Here is a 27392-nt window from a genome sequence, read left to right as displayed (position 1 = left end):
TTAAGTTGATATTGGTGATTTTGTTAAAAATATTACAGTAATTGCTATGTGGAGAATAGTTTAGAATTTAGTGCATGTTGCAGAGTGAAGAAATCATGGGTGATTCCTAGCTTTTTTGACGTGAATACCTGGGTGATTCCTTTAAGTAAAGAGAGAAGATTTGGGGTAGAGCACGTTTGGAGAAGAAATTCAAGAATTTTGTTTCAGGCGTGTTAAATTTGAGATGCCTATTAGACATCTTGGTGGCACAGTGGTAGCTCAGCTGCTAACCAGAAAGTTGGCAGTTCGAATCCCCCAACCGCTCTTTGGAAACCCTATGGGGCAGTTCTCCTCTGTCCTGTAGGGTTGCTGTGAGTTGCAGTCAACTCAATGGCAACAGATTTCTTTATATGTTTTTATTTTTGGTATTAGACATCCATGGTAGAATGCTGAAAGGTAGATAAGAGCCTGGAACTTAAAAGAATGCATTAGGGCTGGAAATACAAATTGGAGATTTATCAGCTATTATAAAAAAAAAAAAAAACCAAACCCATTGCCATCGAGTCATTTCCGACTCATAGATATGAATCAGCTATTATACATGGTATATAAAACCATAAGACTGGATGAGATTATCTGTGGAAATTAGTTTTTTTTTTTTGGTGGTGTTTTAAATACAGGAAAACTGTAATACAACAGTATTTTAACATTAAATAGGAGGAACTAAGTATCGCAGTTAAGCATTCTCAGCATGTAAGAGGGATGCTACTTATCAGTAGTTGTGAACAGCTCCTCCCTGGGATCTTGTTGACAGTGTTCTGGGTTTGGGCCAAAGACGGTATAATTATTGGTCTCTGAACCTAATTTTATTTTCCACTTACCACGTCTTTTTTAAACAGCAGAAATAAATCTACTTATTTTTCAGTAGCTGCAGAGAGTACATCAATGGTCTATATAGCTTGTATTTGGACATAGTAATATTAGAATGTCTTACCAGCCAGGGAAAACAAGAACTTCCCCATTTCCTTCCCCAAATTAATTTCTTCAGTATACAGGATGATGAGAGACTGAATGATAGTAATAACCAAAATACAGTTCTTTATTTTTGGTTAATTCTTTTTAACATTTTAATAATAAAGCTCTTTGCTAACGTATTTGAAAGGGATGCTAATTGTGAATCTGAGTAATGAAAAAATGAGAGAAATTAAATTGGTTTAGTAATAACTGATTTTCTGAGGTACCACCCACTAGGTATACCGTGACCAAAATTAGTAAAAAGATTGATGTTTTCTAAGTGGTTAAAAAGCTGCTTGTTTATTATTTTTTGTAAATGACAGTTAAAATATTAAACCAATTGTAAGAAAATATTACTTATTTTTGGCATCAATAAACAAATATTTGTGTGCTGAGATTGTTCTTTAAACTAATTTAAAGTACTGAAAATAATTTCTATAACTACTTTCAAATAATAGAAAAAAATTTTAGTGTGGATTACTTGAAACTAATTTTAAATCCAATTTGAATTCTCTGTATTTAGCATCATAAAGATGTCTTAATTCTGCAGAATTCTGTGGGGCCCAGGCCGTCTGAGATGTCGAAAGACATGGCCAGGCTACAGTTCCAGGATGATTGGTGATAGGTGACTACTGTCACTTTTTTTTAATACTAAAAATAGGGGCAGTGGTTGATACATTTCAGCAATATTCAAAAGATCAGCACTAATTTTTTTATAAAGTATCTTGCTTATATAAAGTCCTTTTTTTAGCCACTAAAAATTTACAGAAAAGCCAAGTTTTCTAGAATGCCAATAAGTTAAAATCATGAATATACATTTAGTGTTGGAATGGCTAAATAACCACATTTACTTTTCGAATTGTAATGAGGAAGGTAAGGCAATAGATGACATTTTAAACATAGGGGAAAATTTGTTTTTTAAGTGAAAACCTCTAGTGTAAATTGTGGCAGTCAGGTAAATAGGGTTAGATCACTGCTTTTTGAGTGTTTTTGGGGAAAAAAAGTTACATAATTAGTAGATTAAATGAATTTATAGGCTATATTGTAGCCTCTATAATACTCTAATGTGCATTGTATGAATGGCGGGGAAAGGAGAAGGTTGGCAGTTAGGCACACTGGACCACAGAATACCTTTTTTGCCCTAAAGAATGTCCTGGGACTGTAATTTTATGCAACACATTTTAGGAAACTATGGACCAGATTATTCCTAAAATTATTTCCATATATAAAATTCCATAATCCTGTGAGCTCAGGCAATATACATGATTAATTCTATTTATTGTTTCAGAAACTTCAGTTTTTATAATTTTCCAAAATTAGTTATTTGTGTTGGTAAACCAAAGCCAGACCAAACCCACTGCTGTCAAGTTGATTCTGACTCGTAGCGCCTCCTATAGGACAGAGTAGAACTGCCCCGTAGAGTTTCCAGGGAGCGCCTGGTGGATTCGAACTGCTGAGCCTTTGGTTAGCAGCCATAGCACTTAACCACTACATCACCAGTGTTTCCTGTGTTGGTAAAGATAGTATTAATACCTAAGTAAGGAGCTTTTTAAGTGGTGGCACAATGGTTAAGTGCTTGGCTGCTAACTCAAAAGAAAGTTCAGTGGTCCAAACCTCCCCTTTACCTCGCAGGCGAAAGACGCAGCGGTCAGTCTGCTTCTGTAACTGTTACAGCCTGGGAAGCCCTACGGGACAGTTCTGCTCCGTCCTATAGGGTCATATGAGTCAGAATCGACTTGAAGACAACAGGTTTGGTTTTTTTTTTAAGGAGCTTATTGACTTGAAAATATTCACGTATCTATCCAAGTGGACCCGCATACATCTGTCGGTTTGTCGTACTGGGGGGCTTGCGTGTTCCTGTGACGCTGGAAGCTGTGCCTACTGGTATTCAAGTATCAGCAAGGTGACCCGTGGTGGACAGGTTTCAGCGGAGCTTCCAGACTGAAACAGACTAGGAAGAAGGACCTAGCGGTCTACTTCTGAAAAAATTAGCCAGTGAAAATCCTATGAACAGCAGTGGAACATTGTCCGATACAGTGCCGGAAGATGAGCCCCTCAGGCTGGAAGGCACTCAGAAGACACAGGAGCTGCAACAGTGGGCTCAAGCATAGGAACGATTGTGAGGGTGGCAAAGGACCCAGCAGTTTCATTCTGTTGTGCATAGGGTTGCTATGAGTTGGGACCGACTCAGGGTACCTAACAATAAAATATCCACGTGGATGTTAAGAGGGTTTAAGATATCCTCTGAATGCTCAGATTTCAAGGTACATCTACAAGAAAACATTTAAATCACGTTCCATCCTGACATTTGATCAAGAAAGAAGTTTTAAGCAGAGAAATTTGATGGAAGAAGTAGCTGACATTAAGCCACTGGTTGATACCAAAAAAAAAAAAAAATTATAAACCCAACTACTTTTTTTTTAACGTTAAATCTCGCCACTTGCCCTACAAAATTAGTGTTAGGCTATGACACATAGTACATATTGACTGCTTTTTGGCCTGGTTTTTAGAGTGAACAAAAAGACCTATACCAAAAAAGTCCATTACTGTGGAGTTGATTCTGACTCATAGCAACCCCACAGGACAGAGTAGAACTGCCCCACAGGGTTCCCAGGCTGTAGTCTTTATGGGGAGCCCTGGCGTCACAGGGGTTAAGAGCTTGGCTGATAACCAAAAGGTTGGCAGTTCAGATCCTCCAGCCGCTCCTTGGGAACTCTATGGGGCAGTTCTACTCTGTCCTATAGAGTCACTGTGAGTCGGAATCAACTCCACGGCAACAGGTTTTTGGTTTAATCTTCATGGAAGCAGATTGCCACACCACTCTACCGCAGAGCGGCTGGTGGGTTCAAACTGCAGACTTTTTGGTTAGCAACGGAGTTCTTAACCACTGTACCACCAGGGCTCCGGGGGGTGGGGGGACCCTCTGATGCAAATAATTCCCAACTAATTCCTGACTTTGTTGGCATTCTTAATTAAAATACATTACTTAGTTACTTTATCATGTACTGTGCTGGCTTGAAAGACTTACACATGATTAAGTGGCATCACTCTCGTGTCTCCTCAAAAAATGATTTGCTAGGGCTCAAAAAGAACAGGCTGACAGGATTGGTGGCAGAATGTGAAGGGCAGAGCCAGAGGGGGTTAAAAAGGTACGAACTGAACAAATTCTCTCGCTAAACTCTGTGGCAGGAACAAGGTAAATTAACAAAGCCAGAGAGTAGGAGAGATGAATATGATGTGAAACAGGTGCTGAACTGTGCTCTGGCAACACAGGTCATACAGGCGAGAAGCTGAACAATGACCTGGGAAAATACATGTGTGGGTGAAGACAGACAGGTTCCTCTACTTCTGCGCTGCTGCCTCTCTTGAGAGCCTCCCTGGTCAGGACCTGTTCTTTTTTTATTTTCTTCATGCTTATAGCAGTCACTCTGATCTGGGACCTTTATTTTGGGGGGCAGGAGGCAGTAGAAAATTTAGTACCACTAATATAGCTGCTAAGAAGTATAAATACAGACTTTGACTTCACTGCTTATAAGACATCCTCTCAAATCTTCAGATTCCTCAAGGAACCCAGTTTGTGTTTACTTCCAAATACAGTATACAATAATGAATTACAAGTGTGCATATTCCCTTTTTATCACGGAGACGTCAACCGCAACTTAAATAAAATACATATATAAAAAGAATAAATGTAGTGCTCTAGCTTATTAAAACATGGTTCTAAAAGACATCCTTCAGGGTTGTTATTTTTGCCATTGCTTTTAGCAGTAATCCTTGGTCAGATTCTTAATCTCCTAAACCTTGGTTTCTGTATCTGTAAAATAAAGCCATTATCACTTGCCTTATGGCATTGTTGTAAAGTGAGCTAGTGTATGTACACTGCTCAATAAATGAGAACTATTATTAGTGTTGTTTTATATTTTGCATATTCATGATGAGTTTGGTATGCCTGTTTTCATTATTTAACTTTAGGAAGAGAATATCTTCCAGCAGTTGAAATGTTTCAATTATGTAATCCATGCTAGTTATTACGGAAAAATAGTACTTAACTGAGCTGTTCGGAAGTAATAATTTTTTAAAGTAAAAGTTGTTAGATGTTGATAAAATTATTAGTTAATAAAATGTTAACTTGCTTTTCTTTTCAGGAGTGGACGCTTCTCTTGTGAGCCAGCTGGTGGTCTTACCTCTTTGACTGAAGCACCCAAAGGACCTGGTTTTGGTGTACAAGCAGGCCTTTAATTTACGTTCAATTGTACATATATCATATGTCACTGGAGAAATAAAATATGCCTCTCCCATCTACATAAATTTACTTTTTATATTAGTTAATGCCTGTTTGTGTATACCTGGTGGTAAGCTAGCAACCTGTAGCTGTAAGTACCATGTTAAACCACAAAGCACCATTTTAAATCCTTGGCTAACTATGAAGACATTATTATATAATCTAGTTAACAGTTACTTCAACATCACTCCTTTTCAACTGCCAGGTCACTTTTGTCAAAGATAATAGTATTGGGTTACTATGAAGTAAAAATTCTACCAAATTTCAAGTAGGTTTTGCTTTTCTATATTTATCCATAACCAAGCTTTAATGTGATCTTTCTATAAATCTTCTTTATGGCAGTATTTACTGTAAACATTTTATGGAAGGAAGGCAAGAATATAATATACAGCACACAGTTGTCACTGTATTTGCAACTGGTAAGTGACCCCTCAAGTCAAACTTTAGATGTAATTAGGATAAGGCAGTTGTCTATAGGAGCATCGTTTATCATTTTTAAAGAAGACAGACACACAACACTTTGACATTATCTTTGGCTGTTCTCACACTACAAATACAGGTTTCACCTCCTATCTGAAAGTACAGCATTCCTATGAAACCTTTTGTAAGCTGAAATGGCATAAGGCAAAGAAGCAATTACCGTTAATTTATGTGGGAAAATTTTTTGAGCATCCCCAGACCCAAAAAGTAACCTACCAAAATCATACCAAATAACAAAACTCTGATGAGCTCTCTTAGGCTTTTCTGATACTTTAGGACACACCTGGCTAACAGATCAAACCCAAACCAAACCCAGTGCCGTCGAGTCGATTCCAACTCATAGCGACCCTATAGGACAGAGTAGAACTGCCCCACAGAGTTTCCAAGGAGCGCCTGGCGGATTCAAATTGCTAACCCTTTGGTTAGCAGCCGTAGCACGTAACCACTATGCCACCAGGGTTTCCTGCTAACAAACAAAAAAACAGATACACAAAATAAATCAAGATAAGGCACAGATGCTCACAGACAGCTGAAAGCTATGGAGGCTTGATGCGGGGATGCTGAGTGTTTTCCCAGGGAAGGACCGTGGCAAGGCCCCTCTCACTGCTTGGGGAACGTGCTGCCTCTTTAGTGGCTAACCCCGAAACAAATGCTGAACTCTAGTTTCCACTTTTTATCTTTTTCGTAAAAGCAAAAATCTTCTCCAGATTTCCACTGGTTAGCAAAAACAGGTACTAATGTAGGCATTTCATAAAAGTGAAGTGGCGTAAGATGAACTTCTGAAAAGTGTGGATACTTGGACACAAAGTTGGAAAGGAACTGGAAGTATAATCTGAGTTGGAAAAATCAGTGGATATGCAAAGTATACTCTTCAATTGTGTGGATATTACCAATTAAAAGAAAGGATAAAACCTCTTGCTATAATATATTAGTTTCAAAAATTGGAAAAAAATGAATAGTTTGGATAAATCTAATCCAGGTGTTTCAGGATTTCCCAAAATCACTGCGGCCTTGCTCTTGAGGTAGATTCACTGGTATTACGATACCTAAAAACAATGATTAAAATATTTTTTAAGTTATTGTTTTTTAATTGAGAAGATAAATTTAATAATTTTTAAAATGGCACAAAAAGGTGACAATAAAAATGTCCCCCTTCTACCCCACAGTCCTCTAGACCTTCTCATAGGTAGCCACTTTTGCCAGTTATTTTTATCCCTTTAAAAAAAAAAAAAAGTCTATACATATTGACTATCTTCTTATCCTATTTGCTAACTTTGTTAAACCTTTTATTTTAAATTGTGGAAAAAATACAGGTATTCCTTTAAGTTAATGCCACTATCGATTTTTTAAATAGGAGAGGGGACGTTTTACATACCAAATGAAAAAGCAAAATCATGTTAGTAAGGATATGCACTTGTTATCAACCTTTATGCAGTGTTTTAGAAGTAGAAAATTGATTTTAGGTTATTATAATTATAGGTACACTATTAAACCATTATAGAAAACTCAATGATTTTTAGATTATCACTTACATTGTACTCCAGTATAAAGATTTCTGAGTTGAGCCTGGCTTTTTTTTTTTTTTTTTTTGTGCCCGTTTTTTGGGGGGGAGATCATATCAATTTTAACAGAGAGCACTGGTTTCAAAGACAGTTTTCTCATTAGCTTTTAAAAATATGTGGCAGGTAAAATTCCATTACAGTAATCCAAGATGGTTTCAGAATGTGTATCAGCACACTGATTAAAATTTCCTTGTCAGTTTTCTGGAGCTGGAGGTGACAGCTGTATCCCAGCCTATTTCTCAAACCAGCGGGGAGAGAGGGAGAGGCATCATTTATGTTACCACCACCTACTTCCTCATTTCCTCTTCTCAGCTCCTAACTTTGTCATCTTAGGCCGTTATAAAAGAACCATTTTGAGGAGGAGAGTTTATTTGCTGTTTCATGGCAAAAATAAGCCAACAAACAATAACAATTCGCTTTATTTTCATTCTTCCTGTTGGCGAAGAATCCAATGTCTATGTTTTGTTTTTGGAGTGGCTACTAAGTTTCTAGGGAAAGCCACTAATTGTTCACAGTTACTGTAATTGGATGGGGTCATTGCTCCAGAAAATCCTACAGCATATGAAAACAGTTATCTGCAAAGACATGACCTAAGATTCTGTTTCACTTATTAAATTCACCTTTCTGAAAGACAGCAGCATTTTTAGAAAGATCTGATGAACTGGACTTAATAGGAGAAAACAATAAGTAGTAGTTTATGATTCTAAAAGATGTGCAGAACTAAAAAAAAAAAGAACTAAAGATGGGAAGAAATTACATTTAGCTGAATGGTTTCTGATCAGGTATCAAACACATTTTAAGTGTTTGCTAGTGATAATCCTAAATAAATGATAAAGCTTTGGCTAAAACTGAAAAAAAAAAAAAAAATTTTTTTTTTTTTTTTAACGTCTTACCCGTAAATCCAGTGGTTACGTCTTTGAGTCAGAGTCTACTAGTATTTAATACAAATAATCTGATATACAGAAGAAAATACAAATCTAAAACTGATGTTTGATGCTTAGGGTCCTTGACTTTCTGGTACATTGTCCCATAATAAACAATTGAAAATGACTATTGAGAAAACAGGAGCCCTGGTGGCGCAGTGGTTAAGAACTGTGGCTGCTAACCAAAAGGCTGACAGTTTGAATCCACCAGCTGCTCCTTGGAAATCCTATGGGGCAGTTCTACTCTGTCCTAGAGGGTCGCTGTGAGCGGGAATCGCCTCATCGGTAAGGGGTTTGGTCTTTTTTTTGGTTATTAAGAAAACAAGGAGCCCTGGTGGTGAAGTGGTTAAAGCACTCAACTGCTAACTGAAAGGTTGCTGTTTCAAACCCGCCAGCTGCTCCAAGGGAGAAAGATGTGGCAGTCTGCTTTTGTAAAGACTTACAGCCTTGGAAACCCTACGGGGCAGTTCTGTCCTGTCCTATAGGGTCACTATGAGTTGGAATCAACGTGACAGCAGTGGGTTTTGAGGTATTAAGAAAACAGATGTTTTATCTGCTTGCTGAAGAAGGGGTTCCATGACCTGAGAGGGCTACACCACATTTAAAAGCCTTAGTAGCCTACCAATCAACTAGCACAGGGATACATAAGGTAGTTTTCTTCAGGCTTCTTTTGAGACCTTTACCCCTTAGTACAAGGTCTTTGGCCTTGGCTTTAATTTTTCAGTAATAAGTATTATATTTCTTGGTTTATACTTCTAGTTTCACATCAAAAAGGAAAATTAGCTCCTCTTTGGACATTTTTAATGTGGCTGATTTATAATGTGCCACTTTTCATACATAAGACTGGCAAGGATCTTAATACGAGCTTAAAATTAAAGATTTTAACTGATTAATTCTACAATGAACTTTTCTTTTACAGACTGCATTCTGTCGAGCATGGTCAATACAGTCCTTTGGATCACGCCTTACAAATCTTTAACGTACTCAGTAATTTTAAGCAATAAGGAAGGTCATGGATATAGCTGTAACCATAAATTTATGCTTAATTTATTTCAGCAATTTTAAAATCTAGATTAGATTCCTTTCAATTTTGAAGGCACTACTCTTTTTGGAGTCCTGGTGGCCCAGTGGTTAAGAACTTGGCTGCTAACCAAAAGGATGGCAGTTCAATCCACCAGCTGCTCCTTGGGAACCCAATGGGGCAGTTCTACTCTGTCCTATAGGGTTGCTATGAGTCAGAATCGACTCGACGGCAACAGGTTTGGTTTTTTAGAACTGTTACAGAAATTGCTGAATGCCATTGCCAACAGTACTGACCTACTCCTGATGACTATAGGTTAAATGAGAACCAACTCAACGATTTGGAGAGATGTCGACAAACAAGTTGGTTAAACCTTCAGTGGATTTCTTTTTTCTTTGTATTTCACACCATAAATAGCCAAATTAAATGTAACACTATTCCTCCTCTAGACATAAGTTTCTTTCTGCTTTTCTATGGAACCCAATGATTTAGAGGTGGGAGAAATCAGGAATTGAGCAAAGGAAAAATAGAATGATCTTTAATAAAACTTTATACTTTGTACAACAACCTGCAATAATGCAGATGACACAACCTTACTTGCTGAAAGCAAGAGGACTTGAAGCACTTACTGATGAAGATCAAAGACTATGGCCTTCAGTATGGATTACACCTCAACATAAAGAAAATTCTCACAACTGGACCATTAAGCAACATCATGGTAAACAGTGGAAAGACTGAAGTTATCATTGGTTTCATTTTACTTGGCTCCATAATCAACGCCCATGGAAGCAGCAGTCAAGAAATCAATGCATTGCAATGGGCAAATCTGATGCAAAAGGACTTCTTTGAAGTGTTAAAAAGCAAGGATGTCATTTTGAGGACCTTTAAGGTGCACCTCACCCAAGCCATGATATTTTCAATTGCCTCATATGCACGCAAAAGCTGTACAATGAATAAGGAAGACTGAAGAATTGATACCTCTGAATTATGGTGTCGATGAAGAACAGTGAGCATACCATACACTGCCAGAAGAATGTACAAATTTGTCTTGGAAGAAGTACAGCTGACATGCACCTTGGAAGCGAGGGTGGCTAGACTTCGTGTAGTTTGGACATGTTAATAAGGAGGGACCAGTCCCTGGAGAAGGACATCATGCCTGGTAACGTAGAGGGTCAGCGAAAGAGAGACCCTCGACAGGATGGACTGACATGGTGGCTGCAACAATTGTGGGCATGGCGCAGGGCCAGGCAGCATTCCCCTTCTGTTGTACATAGGGTCACTATGAGTGGAAATCGACTCCATGGCACCTACTAACAACATAGGAACTTGTTGAGACTTAGCTTTCCCGGTCAAATGTGAAATGTCACATCGTCTGTTATCCGTTTCTACTTGTATTTCTGACATAAAAAACATTTTTACATAAATTTTTAACTGCCCTCATGAAGTCACAAACGGATGTTGCAATAGTTTAGAGGCCACAACCCACCCAGGAGCGCCTGGGAAGATAGGCCTGATTATCTGCTTCTGAAGGGTCACAGCCTTGAAAACCCGATGCGGCTCTTCTAGTCTGCACACGTGTAGTTGCCATGAGTCACAATCTACTCAAGGGCAACTAACAACATTAAAGAGCAAGAAGCGGTTTCCCTCCAATTGCACAACCCCTTCAGTGATTACCAAACTAGTTGTCCTCTGACTCATGGTGACTCAGGTCAGTACCACTGTGCTTCATCGGGTTGTCAATGGCCGAGTTTTCAGAAATAGGTCACCAGGCCTTTCTTGTGAGGTACCTTTTGGGGGACTCAAACCTCTAACTTACAGTGGTTAAATTAAGGCACATACAAATTATCGCTGATTAACCTAGGTGTAAAAGGCGTCCAGGAAGAAGTCAGCGTACACGCTGCTCGACACCATTTTTTTTTTTTTTTTATTAAGTGAAGAGATGGTAAATTTTCCTCCAGTACCTGCGCACCTCCCTCTGGAGCGCCCAATCCTAGATGTCGAAAAATGCGGTCGTCTCCCTTTAAGGACAGTCCATCGTCGCCCCGGCGGCAGGTGCACGCCGGCGCTGTCGGCCGGAAGACTGGGACCCCGAGGGACAGGCGGGCGCAGGCCAGCATCCGCACTCGAGGCGTCCAGCGCTCCAGATTCGCGGCACGTGCCTCGGGCTCCGGACTAGTCGGGTCCACTCAGCGGCGACGCCCCGCCGCGCGACGCAGGCGCACTGCGGCGCGGACCGGGGGGCCGCCGCCCCGCCCCTCCCTGAACCGCCCGAGCCGGCTGCTGGCCGTCGGGCGCTCGGGCGGAGAAGCCGTACACCTCCGCCCCAAGCCGCGATCGCATCACCGCGTGGCACGGGTCGGGGTTCACAAACTCGCTCAGCAGCCCCCTGCACAAATAACTTAAGAATACCCTTCGTGTGGAGGCACTTCTTCGTCGCCGCCACCGCAATTTCCAGAACTTTCCAGTCACAGCCACTGCCATCGTCGCCACGAAAAACGACTACAGAGCCGTTCGCTTGACAGAGTCAGGGGCGCCGGCGCCGCCTCCTCGCTTACCCTTTGGTTTCCCCCTCCCACCCAGTGCCGTTGACAGGAGCCGAGGGGACGCGGGTGATGGCGGGGGGAGACACTGCTGGTTCCCCGGAGAGGAGACGGCACAAAGGGCGGAGTTCAGGCCTCCACCCCCGCGCCGTCTCATGCTTGGTACATTCCGACTCCCTCCTCCTCCCTTTGCCCTCCTCCCCTCCCCCCGGCGGCGCGTCGTATTTCTCTACTGAGCTGAAAGAACGGGCCGGGAGAGCAGGGCGCGCCGGGCGGAAGGCGGCGGGGCGGGGCCGGCACGCCGCTCCTCCCGTGCTGCTGCGGGTCACGTGGAGCGCGCCAGCCAATCGCCAGGCGGCGCTGGTCCTGGGAGCGAGGAGGCTGTGGTGAGAGACGGACAGACTGGAGATGTTTTCAAACCCGACCCCGGCGGCGTTGGTGGCGGTTGCAGCGGCGACGAAGACATCGACAGCGACTGCAGCGCCGGGCCCCTAGTTCCGGGGTTAAACCCTCCTGCACAGACCGCGCCTCGGATCCGAGAGGGCTAGGGGGGCGTGGCGAGAGGACAGGAAGGGGGCTCGGTCTCGGCTCTCCCGGCGCCCGAGAGGAGACCCTCGTCCGCACCGCGCCGGCCCCTCCCCAGAGCCAGGTGAGAGCCGCGCCCCCGGCCCCGGCCGGCGCTGACAGACCGTTGACGGGCCCACAGCCGCCCGCCCCGCACCCCGGTCTCGGGCGCCCGCGGGCCCGGGGCAGGTGGGAGGGCGCGGGTGGCGGGCGGGCGCTGTCACGGCGAGGGCGGCGCCGGGCCCCGGGGGCCGGGCGGAGATCCCAGCGGAGGCGCGGCGGGGCGCCCCCTGCCCGCCGCCGCCGCCGCCTCGGGAACATGGCGGGGCGGAGGAGCGCGTGCGTGCGGGCGAGCGCGGCCCGGGGAGGCGCCCCGGCGTTCGGCCGGCGCGGGGGAGGCGGGGCGGGCGCGCCCATCCGCTGCCGCGGGCCGGCCGTGGACGGCTGCTGAGACGGCCTGCGGCTCCTGCGAGGGCCGGAGGTACCGGGGTCCTGGGGACAGGCGGGGCAGAGGGGAAGGCGCTTCCCGGGCCGTTCCTTTCGGGGGAAGGGGAAGCCGCAGCGCCACGGTTCTGCCGTGAATGCCAGTGTAAGCCAGCCCTGCCGCACTGGGCGATCGGCTCCCGTCCTCGGTCTTCACGTGCCTGTTCGGTCCGGGCTCGGAGACCCGGGAGCACGTCAGGCTCGTAGGTCTCGTTTGGAGGCGTAATGTGGGATGACGCATCCTGGAGGATCCCAAAGCGTTTAGGGCACGGTTGTACAAAGAGGTTACCCAAGCTTGGCTGACAGCTGTTTTAGTAATAACAGTATAAAACTGTTTGGGATGGGAAGTAATATTGCACCACTTCAAACCGTAGGAAATTTTGTAAGTGGTGTAGCTATCGTGATTGTACTGGACACGCACGGCTAAACAGAACACGGGTGAAAGGTGTGGCAGATCTGCTAACCTGTGACGCTTTGGAATTAGCTCTAATCCTGAAGTTCAAGTGAACCTGTGCTCGCAGTAAAGTATGCCGTTTATTTAAAAAAGTGCTGTTTGTGGATTCTGAAGGAAGTAGCACTAGTGAAAAAGCTACTTTTAAACAGATTAGCTGTTTATTAAAAACATATGCTCAAGTAGGCTGTTGACTGTCTTGAGTGCTGATCTGTTACAGTTTCTTCAGTCGTTATACATACAAAGCCTTTCCTGGAGATTGCTCAGAACTGGCAGAACGTATGCTCTGTGGATGCCAAGTGGCTTCAAAACAAAATGGGATAGTGTCGACCGTATGAGATCAAGATTAGCTATATTAACTAATCTTGTTGGGAAAAGTCTTTAATTTGGCCTAAAAGAAAAGTTAAAGATTTGAGATATTTCAGATTATAGACAAGAGAAGCACTAACTAAATTTCTAAATTGCTGACAGCTTTACTGAGGTCAAGCTTGACTGTGTTCTCTGTTTTAGAGATAGGCGAGATGGTAAAATGAAGGAAAAGCCAATCTTTTAAGTGACATTCATGGAAAGAAAATTAGGGTAAAAAGCTGGATGTCCTTCATCGTTTTCTTAATCGTTTTTTATTGCAATAGTAGTTAGAATAGTTTTGTGGAAGAAGCGGAGCTGGGAAAGTGGAAATCCCTGGGTGTGTGTTCCATGAAGAATATTTGAGGAGGAGTAAGGAGAGCAAAAATGTTCAGATGAGGAAAGAACTTAGAGGGTCAAAATATGTTGTGCAGTCTCTGGTATTCTTTAATATCCAGGAAGAGGAAAAAAAAAAAAAAAGCTTGAATTTCATTTGGAAAGAAATGACAAATCAGTGAAATGAATTTAAGGAAGACGATTTTATCAAAATCCTGGTATGTTACTTTTTATTTCTGTAGAAGTTGTTGGAAAATCTGTCTGATACTCTTCTGAGGTAGACTGGAGAAATGGTAGTCAATAGGAACATCTGGAGAACACCTTGTTGGAAAAGAAATTTTTAATTTTTATTCTAAAGAACATGAAAATAATTATAAAAATGTTATTTCAGTTTCTTGGTACAAGTTGACCAGTAGTTAAATTTTCTTTAAACCATCCTCATGTTTTAAAAGCATTATTTCAGTCTAAAAAGAGAATAGTTGGTGAAATTAGTCATTTCCACATAATCCAAGAGAGGTTTAGACTGCTATCTATTTATAAATTTGATGATACGGAAGCAACTTTTATCAGATAGTCAAGAAGAGTTTTTTTTAATAATTGCAATAGGTTGCTTAAGAATTGTTGACACTACTTTATGATTTGTAACTTGCTATGAACAATAACATGTGTTTGTAACATGCCTTACCAAAATAAAGGGCACAGTCTTGGAGATTTATTCCAGGACCTGGAAGGGACTTCACATTTTCTTATCCAATTCTCTCATTTTGCAGATCATAAAATAAAGGCCTGGAAAGGTGAAATGAGTTACCAAAGACAGCGCAGCTACTTAAAACAGCCTGAGGTTTGGCCTAGAGATTTCTTTCTGTGAAGATCCTTATTTGCTTCTTTTTTTAGAGGTAGCTTCTAGGGTATTGGAAAGACCATCGAAATATAAGAAAGCATGGGTTTAAACTCATTTGTCATATCCTAACGGTGTGGTTTTTTTTTTTTCCCCCCAATAAATCACATTAGCTTTCAGAACCTTGCCTTCTTAATCTACAGAAATAATTTTTATACGTAATTTACAGGGTTATTGGATGGAGCAAATGAGAACGCTGTATGGAAAGCACATTGTGGACCGTAAACTTTAATACAAATAATAAGTACCGATATTTTGAAGAAAATACTATTCTTAAAAGTGTATCAAGGTGTCTAGATCTCTAGGTTTTTGATAGGCCTTAGAGTTTTTTTGTTTGTTTTGAGCACCTGCTGTTTTGCAGATTATAACTCCCTGTAGATACATTTCGGATCCCCATTTAGTTCTAATTTTAGTAAAGCCTCTTATAAACATTTTAAATTTCTCAGTTGTTAGGGCCTGACTTCCCTTGGAGAATATGAAGTTTCTTCTTACAGCATTTAAAAACATTCTCATATACATTCGTGCCTGTATTATCTGTCTTGTTTCTTTACCAGACAGTGGGTTTTTAGAAGAAATGGTGGAAATATTTTTAAATATTCCTTTAACAACAACAGAAAAACTGAAATGGAGGGAAACGGCAATGCTTATTTGTTGCTAGTTTGGAGATATGGCAATGGCAGGCAGTAATTTCCTTTATGAGCTCAACTTTGAATAGCTCATGTTTAAGGTCATCTGGTAAATCTAAAATATATAGAAATGTTAATGTTGGGATTTTGCAATTATGTTTTAAGCCTTATCTTCTAGTGCTTTAAGTACTATTGGTAACTGATGTATTGATAATTGTAGTATTACATAGGAGTCCCTGAGTGGTGCAGGTAGTTAACACCTTGGCCACTGACTGAAAGGCTGGAGGTACGAGTCCACCCAGAGGTACCTCAGAAGAAAGGCCTGGTGATCTACTTCTGAAAAATCAGCCAGCGAAAAGCTTATGGAGTACAGTTCTACTCTGATACACGTGGGGTTGCCATGAGTCAGGGTTGACTCTGCATAAAAAAAAAAGATGCATAGACTGGATAAACTGAGGCCTAGAGCAGTTATGTGATGTGTTGACACTGAGTGAGTGACAGTGGGAATTCTAACTTGGGCTAGCTGCCTGCATTGTCCCCACTGTTAACCATTTTTCTGTGGCTTTGCCTCTGATTAAGAGTGTTTAGCTGGTTTTGAGGAGTTTTAAGGCAGTGTTGCTGAAATTTCAGACTTCATGAAAAATGTTTAGGGTCCAGCTGTTCTTCTGTAGGGTGGGTCAAAAACAAACAAACAAACAAACAAACAAAAAAACAAACACAACAATCCTCCTGCCCCCTCTCCCCAAAAAAAGAGAAAGGAGAAAGAAATAACCTTCTGAGAATCGTGGACGGTAGGCCAGCAAGCCTTTTTATGAAATGCTGATATAATTTTGTTATTTTTAAATATTAGCTGTCAAAAACAAATTACTGTCACTAGCTACGAAAGGACCTTCCAAAGGTCTCCAAAAATCTAAGAAATTTAATTCCTTAGGAAATTAAGTTTAAGCACAAAAATGCTTCTAAATTGAGATAGGTAAGGAGGTATATTTTAAAGGTGCAAGTTATAGAGGAGAAATAATTTTTCTGTGTTTTTTGAAAATTTTAAATTTAAAAATGGTATATTCTTTGACCAATTCCTTAACGTCTGTTTATTGCAATAAAATTGTTTCAAAATTCAGAGTATTTACCTTTCTGGTTATCAGTTTGTATTTGGGCCATAATTTGAGTAAATATCATAAATATTAGCAATAAGTACCATATTTTTACTATCTTATTGCCCTGTGGCAGCTTCTCAGGTTTCAGATTGTTATTCTTCCCTCATAGGTCCTGTCGGACATTCTGACTTCTAATGGAGACTGAAAGCCATGTGTGGCTCTGTCTTCTTGCTAGAATTAGCTGTACTGACTGAAGATAAAAGTACTTTTTACATTCAGTTTAATTTAAATTTTGCAGCAGCTCTGTGACATAGGCAAAACAAGGATTGTCAGCTTATCTGATGATATTTAGTTATGAAATTGAATCTAGGTTAATATCATCTGGAGTAATGCTAGACTCTTGATTTTCACTCCTGAAAGAGAATAATTATCATACCTAAAAAAAGAGAAAAGGTATATATTTTTCTCTATTTCACCAAAGCCTCATTGTACACAGCTTTCTTTCCATTCTATTATACATCTCTGAAGTAAACACTAAGAATATTCTTTTTTTTCTATTTTTTATTGTGTTTAAGAGAGAAAAAAAATTTTTTTTCTCTCAAGTGAAAGTTTACAATTCCAGTCAGTTTCTTATACAAAAATTTGTACATGCGTTGTTATGTGACCCTAGTTGCTCTCTCTGTAATGTGACAGCACAGTCTTCTCCACCCTGTGTTTCCCATGTCCATTCAACCTCGCCTCCAGACAGGAGCTGCTTGCTCACATAGTCTCATGTGTCAATTTGAGCTAAGAAGGACACTCCTCACCAGTATCATTTTATGTCTTACGGTCCAGTCTAATCTTTGTCTAAAGAGTTGGCTTTGGGAATGGTTTTAGCTTTGGGCTAACAGAGAGTCCGGGGGCCATGTCCTCTGGGATCCCTCCAGTCTCAGGCCACTAAGTCTAGTCTTTTTATTAAAATTTGAGTTCTGCATCCAGCTTTTCTCCTGCTCCATCAGGGAGTCTCTGCTGTGTTCCCTGTCAGGGCATTCATTAATGGTAGCCAGGTACCATCTAGTTCTTCCTGTCTCAGGCTGATGGAGCCTCTGGTTTATGTGGCCCTTTCTGTCTCTTGGGCTTACTTTCCTTGTTTTTGGTGTTTTTTTCATTCTCCTTTGCTCCAGGTAGGTTGAGACCGATTGATGCTTCTTAGATGGCCCCTTGCTAGCTTTTAAGACCCCAGAAGACACTCACCAAAGTGGGATGCAGAACGTTTTTTAAATATACTTTGTCATGCCCGTTGACCTAGATGTCCCCTGAAACCATCATCCCCAGACCCCCTACCCGTGCTACTCTGCCCCTCGAAGTGTTTGGTTGTATTCAGGAAACTGCTTTGCTTTTGGTTTAGTCCAGTTGTGCTGACTTCCCCTATATTGTTTGTTGACCTTCCCTTCACCTACAATAATTCTTGTCTCCTATTTATCTAATTAGGGATTACTCCTCTCTGTCTCTCCTCACCCTTGTAACCACCAAAGAATGTTTTCTTCTGTGTTCAAAACTTTTCTTGAGTGCTCGTGATCATGGTCTCATAGAATATTTGTCCTTTTGCAGCTGACTAATTTCACCCAGCATAATGCCTTCCAGATTCATCCATGTTATGTTTCACGGATTCATTGTTGTTATTGTTGCATTGTGTGAATATACCATAATTTGATTATCCATTCTTTGGATTAACGCTAGCCTTGTTGGGGTGAGATGGTATCTCATTGTAGCTTTGATTTGCATTTCTCTAATGGCTAACAGTCGTGAGCATTTCCTCCTGTATCTGTTAGCCACCTGAGTGTCTTCTTTGGTGAAGTGCCTGTTCATATCCTTTGCCCACTTTTTAATTGGGTCATTTGGCTTTTTGTTGTTGAGGTTTTGCCGTATGTAGATTTTAGAGATTAGATGCTGATCAGATTTGTCGTAGCCAAAATTTTTTTCCCGGTCTATAGATTGTCTTTTTACTCTTTTGGTGAAGTCTTTGGATGAGCATAAGTGTTTCAGTTTTAGGAGTTCCCAGTTATCTAGTTTCTCTTCTGGTATTTGTGCATTGTTAGTAATGTTTTGTATTCTGTTTATGCCATGTATTAGGGCTCTTAGCATTGTTCATATTTTTTCTTCTATGATCTTTATTGTTTTAGATTTTATATTTAGGTTTTTGATCCATTAGGAGTTAGTTTTTGTGCATGGCCATGAGGTATGGGTCTTGTTTCATTTTATTTGCAGATGGATATCCAGTTATGCCAGCACCAGTTGTTAAAGAGACTGTCTTTTCTTTAATTAATGGCCTTTGGACCTTTGTCTAAAATCAGCTGCTCATAAGTGAATGAGTTTACATCTGGATTCTCAGTTCTTTTCCATTAGTCTGTGTGTCTGTTATTGTGCCAGTACCAGGCTGTTCTGACTACTGTGGCAGTATAATAGATTCTAAAGTCAGGTAGTGTGAGGCTTCCCACTTTGTTCTTTCTCAGTAATGCTTTACTTATCTGGGACTGCTTCCCTTTTCGTATAAAGTTGGTGATTTGTTTCTCCATCTCATTAAAAAATGTCATTGGCATTTGGATCAGGATTACATTGTATCTGTAGATCGCTGGAACATTCTTTATACCACTTTACTGATTAGTAGTAGTGGTTAGCAATTTTAAAAATATATGTATTCCTACAGCATCTTTGTTGAAGAATTGTAAATGTTTGACTCTCACAGGTAGTGGCAAATGTTAAAATTGTATGGAGGATAAGAAAATTAAAGTTTCACAGAATGTTTCTTGCCATAATATGTGTAAGAAAATTGTAACTGGGAATAAAGCCTTGGCTAACATCTTGCAACCTTTGAGTTGAAGTAAGTCCTTTTTACCTGAGTTTAATTCTCATTATTGGGTGATTAAGGAACAAAATTAATTGAGCTTGTGTGCACTAGGTATTGTTAGATACTTTCATGTATGTTATTTCATTATTGATGTGAGCAGATGTCTTATGTATGTAGTTAAGAAAACACTTCAGAAAGTTGTCACTGGAATATTTCCAACTCTAGATCTGATAACTCAAGAAGTAATTTGAAAATTTTTTTGAAGTGTTGTATAAATGTAAGTCTGTTATTTTGAGAGAAAATCTTTCTTAATTCGGAGCAACCCAATTCTGTCGTATGTTTATAGCTGAGATGCACATCCAGTGGTGATTTTTCAGCCTTCAAAAATTATTTCTGTTTTCTAGGATTCTTAAAAAATCCCAGGTATGAAGATGAATATTCTCCTTAAGCTGCAGTTCAGCAGGACAAGAATACTTCTTTATCAAGTCCTTTTGTCCTCGTGTTATTGAAAGTTAACAGGAATAGTTAACAGCAAATTGGCTTACTCATTCTTCCTTTCCTTTGTCTTTTTCCCTCTTAGTGGTTCCTCTTTCCCCTTCAGGTATCACCACTCTCTTGCTTTGCAAATACCCTTCCAGTGAAAATAAGATCTTAGCTAGTGTTGATTAACAATTTAAATTTTTTATTAAATTGAATATTATATATGTTTAATAATTTTATAGTACATAATAATAGGTAGGCATTTAATAAGGCACCTCTCTTTAATTGTGATATGAATGTATTGGACCCTAGCTGTAGGAAGTTGGAGCGTTAGCCAGTACATGGTGAAATAATCATTTGAGTTTCCTCTCCTACAAATTGGATCTTCATGTACATTGGCCGTTTTTCTCTCCTCTTTGTTCCCTCTTACTAAAAACTTCCAAGACTGATTTCCAAGATTTAAATCAAAAATATAAATAATCAAACATTTTTATTTTTAAAATTATAAATTAAAGAGTCCCTGGGTGGTGTAAACAGTTAAATGCTCGACTACTAACTGAAAGGTTGTTGGTTCAAATCCACCCAGAGATGCCTCAGAAGAAAGGCCTGGCAGTCTACTTTCAGAAGGTCACCCCCACCGCTGTCGCGTCAATTCCGTCTGATAGCAAACCTACAGGACAGAGTGGAAGCATCACATAGGGTTTCCAAGGCTGTAGATCTTTCTGGAAGCACTGCCACATCTTTCTCCCCTAGAGTAGCTGGTGGGTTCCAGCAGTTAGCAGCCAAACACTTAACCATTGCACCATGAGGGCTCCTCCAAAATGTTACAACCTTTGAAAACCCTACAGAGCACAGTTCTACTTCAGAACTCTTGAGGTCAACATGAGTCAGAGCCGACTTAACTGCAACTGGTATTGTTACAATTAATGTTGTGTAATAAAAAAAGGTAATAAATCTGTGACTGCCATTTCTTTTTATATTACAAAAAAACCCTGTTGCCGTCGAGTTGATTCTGACTTATAGCGACCCTATAGGACAGAGTAGAGCCACCCCATAGGGTTTACCAAGTGGATTGTAATGAACTTCCGAAGATTTTTTTTTTTTTTTTTTAATTTTACTTTAGGTGAGGGGAAACCCTGGTAGCGTAGCGGTTAAGTGTTGTAGCTGCTAACCAAAAGGTTGGCAGTTCAAATCCACCAGTCACTCCTTCGAAACTCTATGGGGCAGTTCTACTCTGACCTATAGGGTCGCTATGAGTTGGGATCGACTCGATGGCAACGGGTTTGGTTTTTGGTTATAGGACACAGTAGAACTGCCCAGTAAGATTGCCTGGTGGATTCAAACTGGCAACCTTTTGGGTAGCAGCCGAAGCACTTAACTGCTACACCACCAGGGTTTCTTCTTTTTATATTAGAGATTATTAATCTTGTTATGTTATATATTTCATTGACTTTTCCTAACTTATCTTATTTAAATGATATTAATAAGTTTATTGGGTCACCTGGGATGTGCACTTTACTTTTTCTTTAATAATCTTTTGTTGTTGGGAATATACACAGCAGAACAAAGGAAAACCAAATCTGTTGCTGTCGAGTTGATTCCAACTCATAGCGACCCTCTAGGACGTAGTAGAACTGCTTCAGAGGGTTTCCAAGGAGTGGCTGGTGGATTTGAACTGCCAACCTCTTGATTAGCTGCCGAGCTCAACCACTGTGCCACCAGGGCTCCATACACAGAACATACACCAATTCAACAGTTTCTACACGTATTAGTGTTAGTGACATTGATTATACTCTCGCTCTCATGTTGTGAATTGTTCCTCCCCCATTAACATGAACTCACTGCCCTGTAAATTTCCTATTCTTCAAGTTGGCTGCGCTCAGGGCAGACGTTATCATTTATCTTTTGACTCAGCACTTACAGCACCACAGCCTTTTCATAAACCCTGAAACAAACTGGCTCTCTCCAAACCACAGTGTTATTTGGGTGATAAATCTTTAAGCTCTTTATTACATTATGCACTTCTCTAATCTCTAGACCAAGACTTCTTTTGCCTATAGCTTTTGTTTACTCCGAATATTAGGAAGGAGGTAACAGAAAACAATGAGAATGTTTTGAGCATAGGAGAAAACATGAGTCATTTTCTTTGATGAAGTGCTAATTGACAAATAGAGGTGTAATTGCAAGTACTCTAAGTTGATAATAGGCTCTCCGCTTAATTTTTCTTTCACTCCTTTCAATGATCTTGTGAAGTTTACCTCATTCCCATTTAAGTCCTATAAAGTTACACATATCTAATAAGCAGTGGTGACTGTATTGCTTCCTTACAAAACAATACCTTCAAAGAGCTTGATATTAAGAGAAAAAAAGCAGGATAAAATGATAGGTAAAATTTGAGCCTTCGGGAAGGATCAAATATGTATTCTCTGAATTTTCTGGTTTTACTATGAGGAACAAAAATGGCTATAATAAACAAAAGTTTAAGCCTTGCATGTCCAGTTAACAATTTTTAAATGAATGTCTGTGCACAGCATTGTACATGGCAACATTGAGGCAGGAGTTTGGGATACAAAAATATAAGCCAATGCAGTATTTATAGTCTGTGCCATTTTAAAGGTTTACACTCAGAAAACAAAACATGCATGTGAAATAGGCAAACAGTACTATTCTATAATCATCTATACTGCTTTCTCATTGGAGTAGGAAGGAACATGGTAGGCCCTGTGAGGACATGGATGTCTGTCTGTCTTGTTCACTGTTGTATCCTCAGGTGTTATTATATTGTAAGCGTATGTTTACTGAATGAATGAGAAACACCTCTATGCTGATGCCAGGAGAATGACCAGCCTGACATAGAACATGAGCTGGGAATAAAGAGAGAAGAGTTGGGTAGCAATTGAGGAAAGGCTGAGATTACTAGGATGGGGGAGTCAGAATCTGAATTTGCGAGATGGCGAATGATATAAATTTTTAAGAAAATAATTGTAGAAGTTGTATGGAATTCAAATCGGAGAGAAGGAGGTCAACAAAAAGGCCATTATGGTTTTAGGTTCTGATGCTAAGCACCTATCTGAAGAAGATATCCTCTGCTTATGTAGAGCATAAAAGTGATAACTACTTAAAACTTGGGTCCATAATTACGGAGAGGGTCTGCGAACATTTTGAAGTTATCTTACACTTTTTTTTTTCGTGAATATGTGTTCAGGGGAAAAGACCCATGGCTTTCAGGCTCCAAAATAGGTTTATAATCCAAAAAAAAGTCTTAAGAATCACTGCCTTGGAATTTTAACATCAGTTTTTGATGTGGAAGTATTGCATTGTTACATAGTCCTGGACTTCTTTTTTAAGGCATTGTATTTTCATAGGATATTTCTTTTAGTAGTTTAAGGTGTTTAATATTTGTGTCATCAGTGGAACTTGCCTTTTTCCCAATAGAACAAACATTTGTGTGATTATAAATAAGAAAATGATTTGTAAAAATTAAACCAAATACACACCCTTTGCCATTGGGGTTAGAGTTTTCAAAATACCAACCTTTTCATGTTACTTTTTTACGTCAGCTATTAAAATGCATCTGTCAGTTTGTTGTACTGTGGTGGCTCACGTGTTGCTGTGATGCTGGAAGCTGTGCTACCGGTATTTCAGATATCAGCAGGTCACCCATGGTAGACAGGTTTCAGTGGAGCTTCCAGACTGAGACAGACTAAAAAGAAGGACTTGGTGGTCTAATTCTGAAAAAATTGACCAGTGGAAACGGTATACATAGCGGCAGAACATCGTTGGATATATTGCCAGAATATAAGCCCCTCGATTTGGAAGGAACTCAAAAATACGATTGGGGAAGAGATACCTCTTCAGAGTAGAGTGGACCTTACTGATGTGGAAGGAGTCAAGCTTTCAGGATCTTCATTTGCTGATGTGTCATGACTCAAAATGAGAAGAAACAGCTGCAGACATCCGTTAATAATCGGAACGTGGAATGTACGAAGTATGAATCTGGGAAAATTGGATGGTGTCAAAAATGAAATGAAACATATAAACGTTGATATCCCAGGCATTGGTGAGCTGAAATGGACTGGTGTTGGCCGTTTTGAACCAGATGGTCATACGGTAACTACGGTGAGAATGAGGAGTGGCATCACGTTGTTGTCAGGTGCCTTCAAGTCGGTTCAGACTCATAGCAACCCTGTGCACTACAGAACGAAACATGGCCCAGTCCTGCGCCATCCTTACAATTGTTGTTATGCTTGAGCTCATTGTTGCAGCCACCGTGTCAGTTCACCTGGTTGAGGGTCTTCCTCTTTTCTGCTGACCCTGTACTCTGCCAAGCACGATGTCCTTCTCCGGGGACTGATCCCTCCTGACGACATGTCTAAAGTATGTAAGACGCAGTCTCGCCATCCTTGCTTCTAAGGAGCATTCTGGCCGCACTTCTTCCAAGACAGATTTGTTCGTTCTTTTGGCAGTCGATGGTATATTCAGTATTCTTCGCCAACACCACAATTCGAAGGCGTCAACTCTTCTTCAGTCTTCCTTATTCATTGTCCAGCTTTCACATGCATATGATGTGATTGAAAATACCATGGCTTAGGTCAGGCGCACCTTAGTTTTCAGGGTGACATCTTTGCTCTTAACACTTTGGAGAGGTCCTTTGTAGCTGATTTGCCCAATGCTTCGCATCTTTTGATTTCTTGACTGCTGCTTCCGTGGCTGTTGATTGTGGATCCAAGTAAAATGAAATCATTGACAAGCCATCACATACATGCTCAAAAAAAGAACATTTCAAGATCTCTCTGGAAGTACAATGCTGTCATATCCATATGCCTACAAGGATGACCAGTGTGTGACTATTATTCAAACTTACACCCCAGCCACTAATGCCAGAGATGAGGAAGTTGAAAATTTTTACTAACTTCTGCCATCTGAAATCAATCAAACGTGCAGTCAAGATGCATTGATAATTATTGTTGATTGAAATGCAAAAGTTGGAAACAAGATGGATTGGTAATTGGAAAATACGGCCTTGGTGATAGAAATGACACTGGAAATCACATGATAGAATTTTACAAGACCAATGACTTACTCACTGCAAATACCTTTTTCCAACAACACAAACAGCTACTACACATGTGGACGTCACCAGATGGAATACACAGGAATTAAATTGACTGTATTTGTGGAAAGAGGTGATGGAGAAGCTCAATATCAGTCAGAGCGAGGCTAGGAGCAGACTGTGGAACAGAGCATCTCTTGCTTATATGCAAGTTCAATGTGCACCTGAAGAAAATTAAAACAAGTCCACCCACCCACCCACTGCCGTCGAGTCGATTCCGACTCACAGCGACCCTGTAGGACAGAGTAGAACTGCCCCAATGGAGAGCCAAAATATGACCTTGAGTACATCCCAGCTGAATTTAAAGACTGTCTCAAGAATAGATTTGATGTGTTGAGTACTTCATGATGGAAGACCAGACGACTTGTGGAGTGGCATCAAGAACATCATTCGTGAAGAAAGCTAGAGGTGATTAAAAAGACGGGAAAGAAAGAAAACACCAAAATGGATGTCAGAAGAGACTCTGAAACTAGCTCTTGAATGTAGAGTAGCTAAAGTGAATAGAAGAAACGATGAAGTTAAAGAACTGAACAGAAGATTTCAAAGGATGGCTCAAGAAGACAAAGTATTATAATGAAATTAGATACTTTGGAGTTAGAAAACCAAAAGGGAAGAGCACGCTCAGCATTTCTGAAGCTGAAAGAGCTGAAGAAAAAGTCAAGCCTCAAGTTGCAATATTGAAGGATTCTATGGGCAAAATATTGACTGACACAGGAAGCATCAAAAGCAGATGGAAGGAATACACAGAGTCACTGTACCAAAAAGAATTGACCGATGTTCAGGGATTCTGAAGCTCTCGCGCACTTTCCTGTATTTACCCTTTCCCTCCGTAGAGGTGCGTTCCCTGTCTTCAGTCCCCTGTCCTGAGGCTCCAAGGATTCAGTCCACCTCACTTTGCTCCAGTGACACTTCTGTATTTCCCTATTTTTAAAGCTGTGCCACTCCTGTGTGTCTCCTTGAGCTAGTTCAGACCCTGCACGCGACCTGCCTATGTCGTTTCTTTCCAGGTTCCTTTACTGAGTGTCTCTGTCTCCAGGTGTGTCTTCCGTGAAGTTGCCTTCCTGTGCTCCTCACCCAGCAGTGTTGTTTGCTGCTGTCGTCTCACAGTGGCCATGTTGTGCTGGGCTGGCTAGCTAGGCGTAGATACTGTGAGAATCTGCATTCCTGCTCATTTACTTCTACCTGTCCTTCCGGTTGGTGCTCAGTCCAATTCTTCAACCATCCCTTTGATGTTCAGGTATCTGGGTAGTTGGTAGTATCCGTTTCACTTGATTTCTCGAGTCTTTGTTGTAGGGGGATGTTAAGCTGCCATCCTAACTGGAAGCCTGTGTACTGCTGTTAAAACTACATCCATTTATCTAAGCAATTAAAAGTTCTTTCGTTTCGTATAAGGCCAAAAGGTGTGCCTGTCATTTTTAAAGAAAGAGTAAAAGTGAGATAAGCCAGTACTTTGAATTAAGCCGTGAGTAGTACTTAGAATAAGGAGCCGTGGTGGTGCAGTGGTTAACAGCTTCGGCTCCTAACCAAAAGGTTGGCAGTTTGAATCCACCAGCTGCTACTTGGAAACCCCGTGGGGCAGTTCTACTCTGTCCTATAGGGTCATTATGAATTGGGATCAACTCCATGGCAATGGGTTTCCAGTACTTAGAGTGGGTCCAGGCTTATTTATAGTTGTTATAGTATAAAGAGCCACTGCAGTTGCTCATTTTTTGCAGAGCAGGATAAGGGGCAATGTTAAAACACCAACAATATTTTATTGTGAAATATTTCAGATAATCAGAAAGACCTGGGTAATTCTATAACGAACACCTACCAGCTCAAAAATTAAACATTACAAATTCAGTTAGAGACCCCTGCGCACTTTTCATTAATCTATTTGCTTACCCCCTCCCATGATAATTGCAGAAACTTTTACCAGCAGTGGCTTTTCTCCTTCTCTAAACCAAACCAGTACAGTTGAATTGATTGTGACTCACGGCAACCCCGTGTATTTCAGAGTAGAACTGTGTTTCAGGGTTTTCAGTGGCTGTGACCTTTTGAAAGTAGATTGCCAAGGCTTGCTTCGAAGTCACCTCTGGGTGTATTTAAACCAACAACCACTTGGTTAGTAGCCAAGCACTTAACTGTTTGTACCACTCAGGGACTCCTCTTGTTGTTTTTAGTTGCTGTCAAGTTGATTCCGACCCATGGCAATCCTATGAATGCAGAGAAGAACTGCTCCATATGGTTTCCAAGGTTGTGACTTTTCAGAAAGAGATCACCAGGCCTTTCTTCCGAGGTGCCTCCGAGTGAGCTCAAACCACCAACTTTTCAGCTAGCAGTTGAGCATTTAACCGTTTGTACCACCCAGGGTCTCCTTTAAACCGCTTGCTGT

At 40.8% G+C, this 27392-nt stretch overlaps 2 protein-coding genes across 3 annotated transcripts in view; both read left to right on the top strand.

The window, feature by feature from the left end:
* The window catches only part of NDUFV2 (NADH:ubiquinone oxidoreductase core subunit V2), a 68555-nt gene extending 63238 nt beyond the window's left edge, over positions 1-5317 (top strand). The window contains exon 8 of the mRNA XM_049900174.1: positions 5139-5317. Coding sequence (XP_049756131.1) covers positions 5139-5232 — 94 coding nt within the window. The 3' untranslated portion in view covers positions 5233-5317. The remainder of the gene's footprint in view (positions 1-5138) is intronic.
* Positions 5318-12163: 6846 nt separating this feature from the next.
* ANKRD12 (ankyrin repeat domain 12) overlaps positions 12164-27392 on the top strand; it is a 165833-nt gene continuing 150604 nt past the window's right edge. For both annotated transcript variants that reach the window (XM_049900150.1, XM_049900148.1), the window contains exon 1: positions 12164-12450. The gene's annotated coding sequence lies outside the window, so the exon portion shown is untranslated. The remainder of the gene's footprint in view (positions 12451-27392) is intronic.

This window comes from Elephas maximus, chromosome 11 (genome assembly GCF_024166365.1).
Source record: "Elephas maximus indicus isolate mEleMax1 chromosome 11, mEleMax1 primary haplotype, whole genome shotgun sequence".
NCBI lineage: Eukaryota > Metazoa > Chordata > Mammalia > Proboscidea > Elephantidae > Elephas > Elephas maximus.
The sequence above is the reverse complement of the archived record's forward strand: the minus strand, read 5'-3'. Positions and strand labels throughout refer to the sequence as shown.